Raw genomic sequence first — 14,800 nt, 5'->3', positions numbered from 1 at the left:
TTGGAGATTATCTGTTGCTTTCATGATAATTAAATAAATGTTTACTTTAATTCAGGATTGAAAAAATGGAAATATCAATGGAAAAAGTGCTATCTAATGAGAAAAAATCGATAGCTGTTGAAAAAAATTGATAGCATTTTCAGAGTTATTTTTTTAAATATGAGTTAATTTAAAATCTGAGGAGATATTGTTCACGTTGGTTACAATGGGATGTAGAAAATATTTTAAATGTTAAAAATGGCAGATCTTATAGTAAAGGTAATTTTTTTTTAATTAGATGTTTTAGATAGGTTAGTGCCAGCTTCATTGCATGTTGCATGGTAAGAGAGAGAGCTAATCTTTAGCATCTCTCTCTTTTCTTCCTTTTCCTCTTTCTGTCTTCTCATCTACACCAGTAATTACCGTGTTTGTGATGGCTACTATAATACGGACTTACCTGGGTAAGGTAGAATCCTACATTAACAAATTTATGGCATGATTTATATTTTTACAAATCCGTCAATATCATGAATTGCCCTTAATTTCTATAATTATTTTGGAATATCTTATTTGCTAGAGTATTTTAAACTATAATATGCCTTTATTTTTTAATTGCTTGCCTCTGCATTTTGACTTTCTTAATTTTGACTAATTTTATAAAATATATAAATGCTTTCTTATTACTTTCTATTTTAATTCTGTCTAATAATTTTGTTTCTCTTTTCTGCTTATAATGCTTTCTAGCTATGAAGATAATAAGCCATTTATCAAGTAAGATCATTAGTTAGACATGGAATGCACTGACTTTAAATCCTCTCATTCCGTCCTATTTTCTACAGTTCTTTTCTCCTTAAGCTATTCATGATGAAATCTCTCCAAAATTATTTTATTTTGAAGTTGTTCTCATGTTTTTGTCCCATTTCAGCTAGGCTTCTTCATGCTTTAGTTATAAAACCTTAGGTTCACCTAAGATTAGTTTCCTAGAATCTGAAGTTCAGGTGTTAAGTGATTATCTGCCATTTAACCTTTCTGTATGTATCACATTATTCAGTGTCATGAGTGCACCACAGGAATAAAAATATAGGAGTAAACTAATTAAGGACTCCTTAATTTCTTTTACCACAATGCACATAAAAGACAATAAAGTCATGGGGGTTAATTTATACCTTGTATTTTAATATAGTTTTCATACTTATTTATTCTGAATAAGAAAAGGTCATACCTGCTGTTGCTGTTTTCACTGGAGACTGCAGTACTAAATGCTATTGTTCTTTCTTTAATCAATGAAAGGTTAAAGCCAAAATGCTGTTGAATTTGAATATGAATATAGAGAAAGTCAACTGCTACTAATGATATGCTAATATTTAAGTGTGATATGTGTTGTTCTCTCATTGAATCTGTTAATAAAATTCACTTTATTTTTTCAGGTCTTGGGTGCTTGGCGCATTCGCTCTTCTATGTCTTCTTGGCCTAACCTGGTCATTCGGGTTGCTTTTTATTAATGAGGAGACTATTGTGATGGCATATCTCTTCACCATCTTTAATGCTTTCCAGGGAGTGTTCATTTTCATCTTTCACTGTGCTCTCCAAAAGAAAGTAAGTGACAACACTTGGAGGCTCTGCTTACTTGTTCTTTGATTTGAAAATAATACATTTAATAGAGATTTTAAGTTACCACTGGCATATTATTAATAGCATCATATTTTACTCATAAATTAATTGTAATGCAAGTCAGGAGGTTCAGGCTTCACATGTAAGAGATGTCAACACCAGTCATCTCTTGAATCTCAATTTGGCAATATTATAAACTAGATACTTGTAAGATTTTTTCTTCAAAGTCTACAAAAGTGCTTTGTGCAGAGGGTATACAAGATAAAAAAAAAATTAAATAATCTTGTTCTTTCTCAATATAAGGAATGCAGTAGTTCAAAACAAAAATTGAGTATAAGGTTAAGTGGTGTAAATTTTAAAAGCATAAGATATATAAATATGAATATTAATGTTGCATTTTGAGTAATTTTGAAAGAATTTAAAACCCAATAATTTCATATTTCACATCTTATTATTTTTTCCTGATTTAATGTTAAGTGGAGTCCTCAAAAATGATTCAAAAATTAAAGTTGCAGGTGAAAAATTTTAATCTATTGTAAGATGTAAACCTAAGAGAATAAACTGGCTGCCATTTAAGTTTAAAATTTCCATCCTTTCACTAGTTATCATCCTTTCCCCGTCTGTATATCTAATGTAGTCTTTTTATTCTGTTATTATTAGTTGGTCACTAAATTGAACAGAGAAATAGAATTGTGAAAGTGAAAACTATTAAGTTTTCAGTCCTGACAAGATGATAGTGTTGTTATTTCCATCAGTTCTGAATAAGCTGTAATTTTGAGATAATGACAGTGGAATGTGCAATACTGACAGATAATATACATTCATAGCAATATAGGCATTAGGCAAAACCAACACCAGAGGGTATTATTTTGATAAAATACCATTGTGATTGCCATTGTCTTGGTTATATAGCATTTCAGAGCAGTTAATAGCCATTAAATGTACAAAACTTTTTTTGATGTATCATGTCTTATTTAATAACACTGAACTTTAACTTGCTAAACGTTATATAGGTATGACCTTGTAATTACTTTGGCTTTTATATATTTTCTACATAGATGAGCAGGTTATATACATGCAGATGATCACATATTCATAACTTCTGTCAGATGTTTCTGATAAAGCATAAACTTAGAAGAAAAAGAATGACATTGTCATTATTTCCTCATAGGGTTTGGGTATTAATTTTGCAGAGATTTTGCTGTGCTTGTTAATTAACAATTATCTCTTTAAGTTATTGTGTTACACTTCATTTGAACAAGTTCTACTTAGTCTTGGATACGTTGTATTGGATATTGCCATGATGAGTTGTTAGAACATAATATAAGATGATTTAGGTAAAATACGGTTCTAACTGCTTGAGTGAATATATTTAGACAAAGGAAATACTTTGTCTAAAAGTTTAACCACATTGTTATTTGTTCTAATAGCTATAATTAAATAAAGCTAAGAGAATGAAAATGCAAGTGCACTTAGATCTAAAAGGTCATTAGTGACTTTAATTCTCTAATTTCCCAAGTAATAAGTGTCAAGAGTTTTGGTCTTTGCAATGATAGTGCTCACAGAACTATGATCTGCAGGGAGGGGGTGTGGAGGGTTGTCAGGGGGCTTTGAGTGTTTTTTGAAACCTACCAGAAAAAAATAATTTCATGTGCAGCCTTTCATCCTTCCTTCTTATAATTTCAAAGTCTGGCTCTTAGCTACATGAAGCATATTTGTATGCCAAAATATAGCTGCACAGAATCCAGAAATATCCCCCACTCCTCCCAATTCTTGACCACCTAAGTGGAGCCCTATTATTTAGTATTGCTTGGACTCCACTTTTTAAAGTGTAATCTTTCATTTAGGCCTAAGAACTTTTCTATCTATTCATATATCCAAGCTTCAGGGGAAAAGGGAAATTACGTGGGTAACTCATTAATGTGAATGGAAATTGCATAAATAGTTCCCTTATGTGCTAATGAAGTGAATAAGCATCTTAGACTCTCTACACTAAGTGTTATAACAGCTAGACATATTCAGAAAATGAGGAAAACATTCCATCCTAATTAATGGCATATGTATCAAAGGACATTATTTCCCCTTTATTCTTATGCCAATGTAGTCTTTCATTATAAAGAAGTTACCCACAACGCTGTGCAATCCAGTTAAAGTTTATGTATTGACCTACCTAAGAGGACATAAAGCATATGAAACTTAAATGACTGAATTACGAGTGGTTAAATGTAATTAAGCAAGGAAAATACTAAATTTTTATCCTATTTTCTTGACATGAGATAGAAAATTGGTTTGACTAAGGCTATTGCTAGAATAAGGCTTTTAAAATATTGCCATTGTATTAATTAATAACATTTGCACTATAATAATAGGGTAGAAAGCATATTTCTACATATTATATCACACTTTAAAATCCTATTGGACTGTCTAGTGGACAGAGGTGTTTTTCCGATTACCAATTCAGTTGAATTTGATTTTGTAATCTCCACGGAAAAGGGTTAGTGGAACTTTTCATCTCCTCTGCTCATTTAATTAGAGAGCAAGAGGAGCAAGTATGTTTATATTAATCCCTTGGTCTCACGGTTATTCCATGCAGGTACGAAAAGAATATGGCAAGTGCTTCAGACATTCATACTGCTGCGGCGGCCTCCCGACTGAGAGTCCCCACAGCTCAGTGAAGGCATCCACTACCAGAACCAGTGCTCGCTATTCCTCTGGCACACAGGTAACAAAGACTTTGACAGCATCTTTAATTAACCTTTATAGAATGCCTTCTGAGACATGTTCTGTTCAGATGCACTAATTGTCTTCTCAGTATAATATCTAGGTAGCAAATACTTGCCCTCTTAGTTTTTTGGTTTTAATATCTTCTTAAGTATTTCTGCAAGATGTTTCTTTAGGTATAAACATCCTTTTTCGAGAGGTATACTTCTTTAAGAAGTACATCACAATAGTTTGATATCCTAAGCTCACATAATACAGGACTCAGGGAGCATTCAATAAACATTTGTTAGTCAACCATCATCTCCACTTTAAACAAAGACAATAATTGAAAATTTCTTTAAGATTAGAAAATTAAATACTCCTTAATAAAGAAACACAGCAATATAGACTTCCTTAGTTTAAGAACAGAATCAATACACATTTTTTTTTAAGTCAAAAGATAATCCTGCACAGATTGTTTAAGGTAAATCTTTGTGTTTCTTTAATGTAAGGTAAGCTTGGGAAAGCTAACATAACATGTGTCTTGCTATTTTATGTTAATAGAGTCGTATAAGAAGGATGTGGAATGACACTGTGAGAAAACAATCTGAATCTTCTTTTATCTCAGGTGACATCAATAGCACTTCAACACTTAATCAAGGTCAGTTACTAGGAAAATTTGAGTTTACTATATAAATTTTGTGCCTTTTGCCAATTTACAATAATTCTAGAGGAAACACTGACTTTTTCTCTCAAATGAGTTTATATCATAAGCTCTTTCTTAAACCTGCTGAGTCATCTTTTATCCTTTATTAAAGTACATATAAATTCTTTTTATTCAGTAATGTAATGCAAAAAGTATAATTTCAAACTCCACGTTAATAGAATAAGGCTGGAAAATGTAATTTCTGAGAGCATACTTTGCCACAGATTAAAATATGTTCCTAGGGATACAAATTATTCCTTTCTAAATGTACATTTATGAAAATTTTCTTCTTAAAAAATTAATATAATTAGAATAACTACTGCTCACATTAAACAGTGCCAGTTTTGTAGTAAAAAATCTTATTTGTAAAATTCTTCTGTTTTTGTTTCTTTCAAAAAGTAAATGTTAAAAACATAGTAACTCTTCATAAATAATTAAAATACATGAGCACTTATGAAGTAATTTTTACATTTGAATTGTTATTTTTAATGTGTCTACAATTATAGCCTTATCACATAATCAGTATAATTCTAACTTAAATTAATATGGCAAATAAAATAACTGAGCAAGATAAGGACACAAGTGCATCTACAGACACATATTCCTGAGTATAAGCTTAGTAAATTTTAATGTATTATGAAAAAAATTTTATATGTTCTTAGAGGTAACTTATCAAGTAATTTCAGTTTTAATGTATTATTATAATTTAATATATTTTATCACAATGAAATATTAAAGACATTTTTCATTGTTGGCATTGTTCTGATGAGATTCTGTTTTAAAATGAAAAAAGCATATGTATGGCATCAAAGCCAACTTGAATTTTAAAATATTTTTAGCTAAATTACATTAGCTATGCAAAACATATGTTTGATAAGTATTGAAAGGTTTGTAATTTGTCAATTAGAATGAGTGAAATGTGTGTTTATTCCATTGCTCTGATGTTTTACCTAATTCTGTTAAGATGAGTATCAAAAAGGAAATGAATTATTCAATGATTCATTTTTGAAACCTGGCAAATAAGATCATAGAAGGAAAAGTCTTGTTACATAGAATCGGTGAACGGTCTAATAATTCATTATATGCAGTCTCTTTTTTTCCCCTCAGCATGTGTGCTCTTGCATTTACTAAGAGAAGCTTGGTGCAATGCGTCATACTTTTTACGTGTTTGTGAAAGTTGTTTTTCCTCCTGCTTGTGTCAAAGTTGGTATTAACACAGATGTTTTCATGAGGGATAATCCCACACCTGTAAATCCTGAAAGTTTGAGATTCCCTCTTCTGGGCTTCAGTGGTTAGGTTTTTAATATTAAGCAGTAACATCTCGAAACATAATGTTGATCTCTGTGCATTTAATTGCCATTTTTGTTTAACAGTGATTTTGTATAAATTAGTAAATGTCATCCTCAGCAGGTGTTTACTTGGGGGACTTACAAAGCACCTGTGAATTATTGAAATTTAACTTTCCTCTCCCCTTTCTCCTTCAAATTAGTAGTTCAAATACAATCAGAGAATTTCAGCAGATTTTCCTTTGCCAACTTATCCACTACCCTTGATGAATACAAAAAGTACTTTACTGCAACTGTAACACTAAAACAAGAGAACTGATGTATTTTTTTCTGTTTCTTTGCTTTAGGAATGACTGGCAATTACCTACTAACAAACCCTCTTCTTCGACCCCACGGCACTAACAACCCCTATAACACATTGCTCGCTGAAACAGTTGTATGTAATGCCCCTTCAGCTCCTGTGTTTAACTCACCAGGTGTGCTTATACTTACGAATACAACTACCTTTCTTTGCTGCTAAACAGAGCTCTGATCTTTACCCTTTTTCTAGAATACTCAAGTTGCCATATATTTATTATTATATCCTTAATTTCTCAATTAAAAAGAATTATGGTATTGCCCATGCCAGGCTTCTAAAACTGCACTATATTATAGTATAGTAAAAATTCAGTCGTGATAGTATTTACAAATAATTATCCATGTTTTTGACACAGGTGGCATAAATCTTAATATATTATTACAGGACTGACATCACATGGTCCGAGAGCCCATCTTCAAGATTTATATCATTTAGAGGTATCCTATCTATGTAATATACTATTCAGTTGACTCTAAAGCTTGCTGAGAGAGTTTGTTTCTGGCATGACTTAGCTAATAATTTGGATGCCTAGGTATAGAAAACTGCATCCAGCATTATCAATCTAACCAAACTATAGTATAGTGCAGCTTTATGGTAGTTTTTCTTTTTTTCTTAAAAAACTTTGAGAGTAAAGTTAATATTAGTTAGTTTCTATCTGTAGTTATTTTGGGGGGAGGAGGAGAGATTGTCACTAACCCATCCTGTATTTTATTATGTTTTCTAATAGCTTATTTATTTTAAAAATATATTTAATATTAACAGAATTTGCAAGATTTGGGGGAAAGTTATTACATAATTACTATTAGCATAAAATTTTTATTTGTAATTGATATTTGTCACTAAATTAAACACAGAACTTCGTTTCCATTTTTTTCTTGAAATTCTTTTTTAACGTAACTGCAGCTTCTCTTTTCATTCTCTTGTTTTTCTTACTTTCCTTATGCTTTCCTCTAGCAACCTACAGAGAGACAAGTATGGGAGTAAAACTTAACTTTGCCTATCAAATGTAAATTTTTTCAGCATGATTTTTAACCGGCACAATTAAAACATAAGTAGCAGTCATGAAGTAGACTCAGCGGGCAAGTGGTTCACAATTTGCAACTCACATGTTTCCAAATTCAAACAGTACATTTACATGTACTGCCTTTTGTCAGTAATAGAGGTCTGTAGCAAATGCTGTTCATACTTAAGTACATGCAATGCTGAAATAATTTGCTTCTTAAAGCCTGAGGTACTGTCAACCCGAATGCTGAATAATTGACTTATCATTTCTGCATTCCCACAGTAATCTTGCTACAGGCTGTGGAAAGTCTTCCAGTGAATTACCTGAACTTGGGCAGAAAAAGTTGCCTCTTCAAAACCAGCCAAAGATGTGCTTAGATCTGCAGTATATCGTAGAAAACACCTTTTGGATTATCCAGTATATATTCTTATATTTATTAAACAACAATACAAAGAAAAATGACAAGATCATACCTCTAAGGAGGAAACAAATGCTAGTGACCGATCCTGTGTCACTGTAATTTAAAACATCAGATGATTCCTAGTAATAGATCTTCTAAAATTTGTGGCACATATATGAATTTATAAAGCTAGTGAATCATGTCAACCAGGCTGAAGGAAGCCTTGCAAAGAATTGTCATTACTTCATTTTGTTATATGTGCCACGGAGCATAATACGAACCGAACTGTCAATTTCTCAAATGTAGAAGTTGGATCAGAATTTTTAAAATAGCATGAGTCAACAATATGATCCCTCCTATTTTCTTATTTTCTGCTAATGATAATTAATTGAGCAATTATGAATTATTTATTGGTTGTGACAATGAGTTTTCTAGGATAATCTGCAGCTTCATAAGTGGAGTAAGCACTAAAAAGGGAAATTTCCTATTTTTTCCAAGAATTATTTTTTTTTTCCTAAACTCCTCCAAGCCTTGCATACAATGCAGCAGCCTCACAGTGGTCAGTTTCATTTCAATAACATCATTTCATTCTTTTTTTTTTCAGACCTATCTGTAGACAAGTGATTTTTTTCTCTAGGATTTTGAGAATGAATAACCTAACTTTCCATGGTACAGACCATTTAATTTTCTGTTAAACTTTTTTTTTTCATCTGCCTGAGAAGCACTGTGATGTCTTAGTTTACATGTTTATGTGTCTAGAAAAATACAAAGAGAGCATGTTATCATATTTTTTTTCCTCCTGAACCTCTTTTCATATCTTCAGCAGATGTATCCAATCTTTCATTCCTTTAGAGATAAAAATATATTAGCCAAGGCTGACACCCTTTTCCCATTCCACAGTTAATACTTATTCTTGGTTTAATTTCTGTGACCCATATTTAAGAAATCTCCTAACATTTCTGCGTTTAACCTCCATGCCCATGGTGTCTGTGGGCCAGTCTCGTACAGTAGACTCTGCTGGTTCATTAGAAGCTGTCACTGTGACTGATGCAGACTGCAGGGCTGCAGGCAAACTTTGACCATTAGAAGCCTGGGGCCATTGCTATTAGAGTATTAGTACCAAAACAAAAGTTCAAAATCATAAGAAATATTCAATGAAAAAGCAAAAGGCTGCTATTGCTGGTAATCTAATTTGTTGAACCCTTGCTCTGACTAAGTTGCTGAGAAGCTCAGAAATTCTTCATCATGTTACAATAAATCATTTTACTTTTTTTTGTATATCAGCTACTCTTAGGCCAGATAGCCTGAGCAGACAGACATGATGTGAGTTGTCCAAAGTGAGTCATTCCACCTGCTGTCTATCGTGTTGTTGGATGGTGCTTGTGGGCCCCTGGTCCAGTCAGTGTGAGAGATGGCTATCTTTGTTTAACACGAAATCTTTGTGTCTGTCCATTTTTTCATTATTTTTTTTTTTACTTCATCTCCAGAAAAAGGAAATGTTAGAATGTTGTTTAAAGAGTTGCTTGCCAGTTTTGTGGGTTTATGTTGTACATTTGCCTTCAGTTTTTGTATGTGACTTATTCCCTTTTAATTTAGTGTTGTTTAGGACAAATTCTGTTAATTTTATTTTTATAAACCATAGTCTCGTACTTTAAAATGTAAATGTCACTAATGAATTGCTTTGCATTAACTATGCAAGGGCATGGAGTGAAGTCTTCTTTGTAAGAGTGTTAGAGATTTGACCAAAAATCAATTGATAAATACCGTCTCCTCAAAATTGATAAATCAACATTCTGTATGCCCTCTTCCCTCCCCAGAAAACAGTATTATTTTTTCACACTTGTTCCTGTTATCTAAGGGGTTGCAACTGTTTACAGTTGGGAACGCGGGAAAGCCTGACACTTCCCAAGTGTTAGCTTTCGAATACAACTTTGTCCTGAACGACATTAAAAAGTTTTGTTCTAAAGAAGTAACGATCCTCTCATCAGGAACAGAGACAGTAATGGGATCCCTCCCTTTTCTGTTTCAGGACATTCACTGAACAATGCCAGGGATACAAGTGCCATGGATACTCTACCGCTAAATGGTAATTTTAACAACAGCTACTCACTGCGCAAGGGGGACTATAATGACAGCGTGCAGGTTGTGGACTGTGGACTAAGTCTGAATGATACTGCTTTTGAGAAGATGATCATTTCAGAATTAGTGCACAACAACCTACGGGGCAGCAGCAAGGCTCACAACCTCGAGCTCACACTACCAGTCAAGCCTGTGATTGGAGGGAGCAGCAGCGAAGATGATGCTATTGTGGCAGATGCTTCATCTCTCATGCATGGTGACAATCCTGGACTGGAGCTCCATCACAAAGAACTCGAGGCCCCGCTCATCCCTCAGAGGACTCACTCCCTTCTGTACCAACCCCAGAAGAAAGCAAAGCCTGAGGGGACTGACAGCTACGTATCCCAGCTGACAGCCGAGGCCGAGGACCATCTCCAGTCCCCCAACAGAGACTCTCTGTACACAAGTATGCCCAACCTTAGGGACTCTCCCTATCAGGAGAGCAGCCCCGACATGGAAGAAGACCTGTCTCCGTCCAGGAGGAGTGAGAATGAGGACATCTACTATAAGAGCATGCCAAACCTTGGAGCTGGCCACCAGCTTCAGATGTGCTACCAGATCAGCAGGGGCAATAGCGATGGTTACATAATCCCCATTAACAAAGAAGGGTGTATTCCAGAAGGAGACGTCAGAGAAGGACAAATGCAGCTGGTGACAAGTCTCTAATAGTGCCACTAAGGAATTCCAGAGGCCACATGCAAGTAATGAATACAGACAGACTCCACTGGCCCTATGCAGCTCCCTCAAACTCCGCTTGAAGAGATGGCCCTGTTGACCTGTGGTTCTCCAGTGTAAAAAAAAAAGATGACTGAACCTTGCAGTTCTGTGAATTTTTATAAAACATAAAAAAACTTTGTATATACACAGAGTATACTAAAATGAATTATTTGTTACAAAGAAAAGAGATGCCAACCAGGTATTTTAAGATTCTGCTGCTGTTTAGAGAAATTGTGAAACAAGCAAAACAGAACTTTCCAGCCATTTTACTGCAGCAGTTTGTGAACTAAATTTGTAAATATGGCTGCACCATTTTTGTAGGCCTGCATTGTATTATATACAAGACGTAGGCTTTAAAATCCTGTGGGACAAATTTACTGTACCTTACTGTTCCTGACAAGACTTGGAAAAGCAGGAGAGATATTCTGCAGCAGTTTGCAGTTGACTGCAAACCTTTTACATTAAGGCAAAGATTGAAAACATGTTTAACCACTAGCAATCAAGCCACAGGCCTTATTTCATATGTTTCCTCAACTGTACAATGAACTCTTCAAAAATGGCTAAAGAAATTATATTTTGTTCTATTGCTAGGGTAAAATAAATACATTTGTGTCCAACTGAAATAGAATTGTCATTAAAAATAATTTTAAAGAGTTTGAAGAAAATATTGTGAAAAGCTCTTGGTTGCACATATGTTATGAAATGTTTTTCCTTACACTTTGTCATGGTAAGTTCTTCCCATTTTCACTTATTTTCCACTGTATACAGTGTTCTGCTTTGACATGTTAGTCCTTATTCTTACATTTAAATTTCTTATTGCCAAAAGAGCGTGTTTTATGGGGGAAAAAACTCTTTGAAGCCAGTTATGCCATGCCTTGCACAAATGTGGTGAAATCTAGAAAAGGTTGTGTGTCACCCCTCTGTTTGTTCTTGAACAGGGGGCAGCGAGGGCACTGGGCACTTCTCACAAACTTTCTAGTGAACAAAAGGTGCCTATTCTTTTTTAAAAAATGAAATAAAACATAAATATTACTCTTCCATATTCCTTCTGCCTATATTTAGTAATTAATTTATTTTATGATAAAGTTCTAATGAAATGTAAATTGTTTCAGCAAAATTCTGCCTTTCTTTTCATCCCTTTGTGTAAACCTGTTAATAATGAGCCCATCACTAATATCCAGTGTAAAGTTTAACACGGTTTGACAGTAAATAAATGTGAATTTTTTCAAGTAGCTAATGTGCCCTTTTATGTATGACATATAATTGGCTTTAATATATGAATACTTTGCCACCCAGCTCACCTTGGGTATACTAGGTCCTTTCACAGTATAACCCACAAATATGCAAAAGAATATACTTCCGCTGCCTGATGGCTCTATGTGCTGAAAAGAATATATTTGTATTCTAATTGCCAATTACCAATGCACAAAATCTGGCAGATAGGTTTCAATAGGGAAGTATACTGAAAGTACTTGTGTTTGTTGCATTGCAACAGAGCCAAAACAAATAAAAATGAAAAAGATGCATTGGAAATTTTCCAAATCTTTAAAAAAACAAAACAAAAACTTTTCAGCAGTATTGAGAAGAAAATTCTAAAACATACTTTTAGAGTTTAAAGATTATAAGTATTCCTGTAGGCAGCTACAGATGACGATGTTTTTTTATCGTGGGAAGGTTCAAAAATCATATAATTGAATCTCATCAAATAGATTTTTCCTGTCTACATCATCAGCATTTATACCAAATTCTTCTAAACCTTATTGGTTCTCTCAAGTGCTTCCACCAACTTAGAAATCACTTTATTTCATGTGGACACACTTAGTCATGCCTATTTAAAAAGAGTAATAAGAAAAACATTTTAAAGTATTCTTATCTAAATGTGAATGTAGTAAGGTAGATACTATGTAATAAAATATTATCAGTATTTAGTAGGGTCACAATGGAGGAGTGTATTCACATACGGTTAATTCCTAACAAGTTGGAAATTGACCATAAAAATGATATTAATATTCAAAGAGATTTAACAGTCCTCTGAGAAGGGTATTCATAGTTCCTTGGGTAAAATTTTACAGGAATTTATAAACCTTTATCTGCTAGAAGAGGACATTATATAATCAAGCATTTTAATTTTCTGCTTTGCTATATATTATCCTGTGCAAGTGTGAAATTTTACAATGTAATATGATCTGTACTTCCTAGTATAAAGACCAACTATGGTTAGGTTGGTTCAGTGATGAGTTGCCAAAAAAAAAAAAAAAAGGCAGCACTGATCATTCAATTCATAGTATTTCTCTTGAGGCTGTTCTAAAACTGGTATGACGTGAACTAGTGCAGAAGTACTTGGTACCTAAATGGTTAATGTTCTCTTCAGCATAGTTAATTTACAAGTTTTCATATTAGAGAATACAATTTAGAAGCTATCATTCATCTTTCCTGCTGAAAGAATCTCTTTAAAATGAATTTTCTTTTAAAAATATATAAATGTTGCCTTAAATTCTATCCAGGATTCCCCCATACAGATTAATTTCTTAGGTTTAAAATTATTAATCTATTGACTGATGTATTATCAACCCAGTAGTTTCTTTGGGTCTGCCCAGACTTCACCTGGATATACAATTTCCACATTCTTAATTGTTTCTCTTTGTGGTAGTAAAAACCGTGAATTTTTATAAAGTTACATTATTATACCTTATCTCAGGGACAGTTACTCAACTGGCCTATTAATAATAAGGAATGGTTTTTATTTATTTTAGATTTGGCTTAATAAATGTTAGTCCAGATTGATCGCTTTTATTTTAAAATAAAGGCTTGTGTTTGTTCTCTTCACCAATAGAAAAAAATTATTGCTTGTACATCTGTATATATTCATCATATAGACTTTCAAAATTATTTATGTGGAAGACAATCCCTTAAAAGCCCATAAATGAGTTAAATATGTCAGCAGCTCAACTCATCCACATTCATTTGAGTGTAATTATATATATTAACCAGAAAAACAAGAGCAATAATTATTTGACAGAAAGTTACTGTCACTGTGGTTTCCCCTTGGAAGAAGCATCAGACACAAGTTCACTGCCCAATATTAAGAGAAAAATTCGTGTGCACTTGTTATATGGGTGTATTCAGGATGCCTGATTTATGTATGTATTTAAATGATAAATGAGAAAATGTAATTTTCCATCAATTCAATTTTGAACCTCACGCTTAAGGCTGACCTTTAAGATGTTCTTGTGGGATAGAGTGTTTTGTAAAAAACTTCAACTTAGTAAAATTTTTATTGCAGTTATACCCTTCTAAGTAGAAAAACTTAAAAGAATGCATACAAGTTGAATTTCTGAAATGAAACAGCTCTTCATATTTTATTGATACTGAAATTTTCTTTAAAGGCAATAATCCCTGCAGTGTTTTAAAAATAAAACTTAGTACCAAGATTTCACATGGTTCTGCGTTCCACATATTTCTCTTTCCATGAAATTGTTGTGTTAAATCTCAAACAGTATGGAAGGTTGAATATAGATGAACATTGCTTCACTGGGTAATACAATTAGTATGCTTCCTGCTAGTGAGTATCACGTTGATTGTGAATAGTCCTTTGATAGCATGTGTTGACAGCCTGGAGCATTAGTGCTCAAGGATGAGTGAATACTAGTGGGTTTGGAGGTTAACTTATGACCATCCTAATTATCATTTGAAATGCAAATTTTCTGTCATGTCACTCTGAGTCTTTCTCCAAACGATCGTAGAGACACATTATGTTAGCTAAATGCACCAAACACAAAAACTTGAATGTTTAAAGATACCACATTTTTGACCACCATGTATTTTGTGTACTTTACTAGTTCAGTTCAGTTCAGTTCAGTCGCTCAGTCGTGTCCGACTCTCTGTGACCCCATGAATCGCAGCATGCCAGGCCTCCCTGTCC

General features: G+C 33.4%; 1 protein-coding gene across 9 annotated transcripts in view; it reads left to right on the top strand.

The window, feature by feature from the left end:
- Positions 1 to 14,309, top strand: part of ADGRL2 (adhesion G protein-coupled receptor L2) — a 201,299-nt gene extending 186,990 nt beyond the window's left edge. For 6 of the 9 annotated variants that reach the window (XM_070367794.1, XM_070367792.1, XM_070367799.1 and 3 more), the window contains 4 exons: positions 1,407 to 1,575; positions 4,184 to 4,312; positions 4,855 to 4,951; positions 10,073 to 14,309. In XM_070367794.1, the coding sequence (XP_070223895.1) occupies positions 1,407 to 1,575; positions 4,184 to 4,312; positions 4,855 to 4,951; positions 10,073 to 10,827 (1,150 nt within the window). In that variant the 3' untranslated portion in view covers positions 10,828 to 14,309. Of the gene's footprint in view, positions 1 to 1,406; positions 1,576 to 4,183; positions 4,313 to 4,854; positions 4,952 to 6,995; positions 7,078 to 10,072 lie in introns of all 9 variants that reach the window. The other 3 variants (XM_070367796.1, XM_070367797.1, XM_070367798.1) reach the window with 3 other exon arrangements.
- Positions 14,310 to 14,800: the final 491 nt, after the last annotated feature.

This window comes from Bos mutus, chromosome 3, assembly GCF_027580195.1.
Source record: "Bos mutus isolate GX-2022 chromosome 3, NWIPB_WYAK_1.1, whole genome shotgun sequence".
Lineage (NCBI taxonomy): Eukaryota > Metazoa > Chordata > Mammalia > Artiodactyla > Bovidae > Bos > Bos mutus.
Note: the sequence above shows the minus strand (reverse complement) of the source record. Positions and strands in the feature narration are given on the sequence as shown.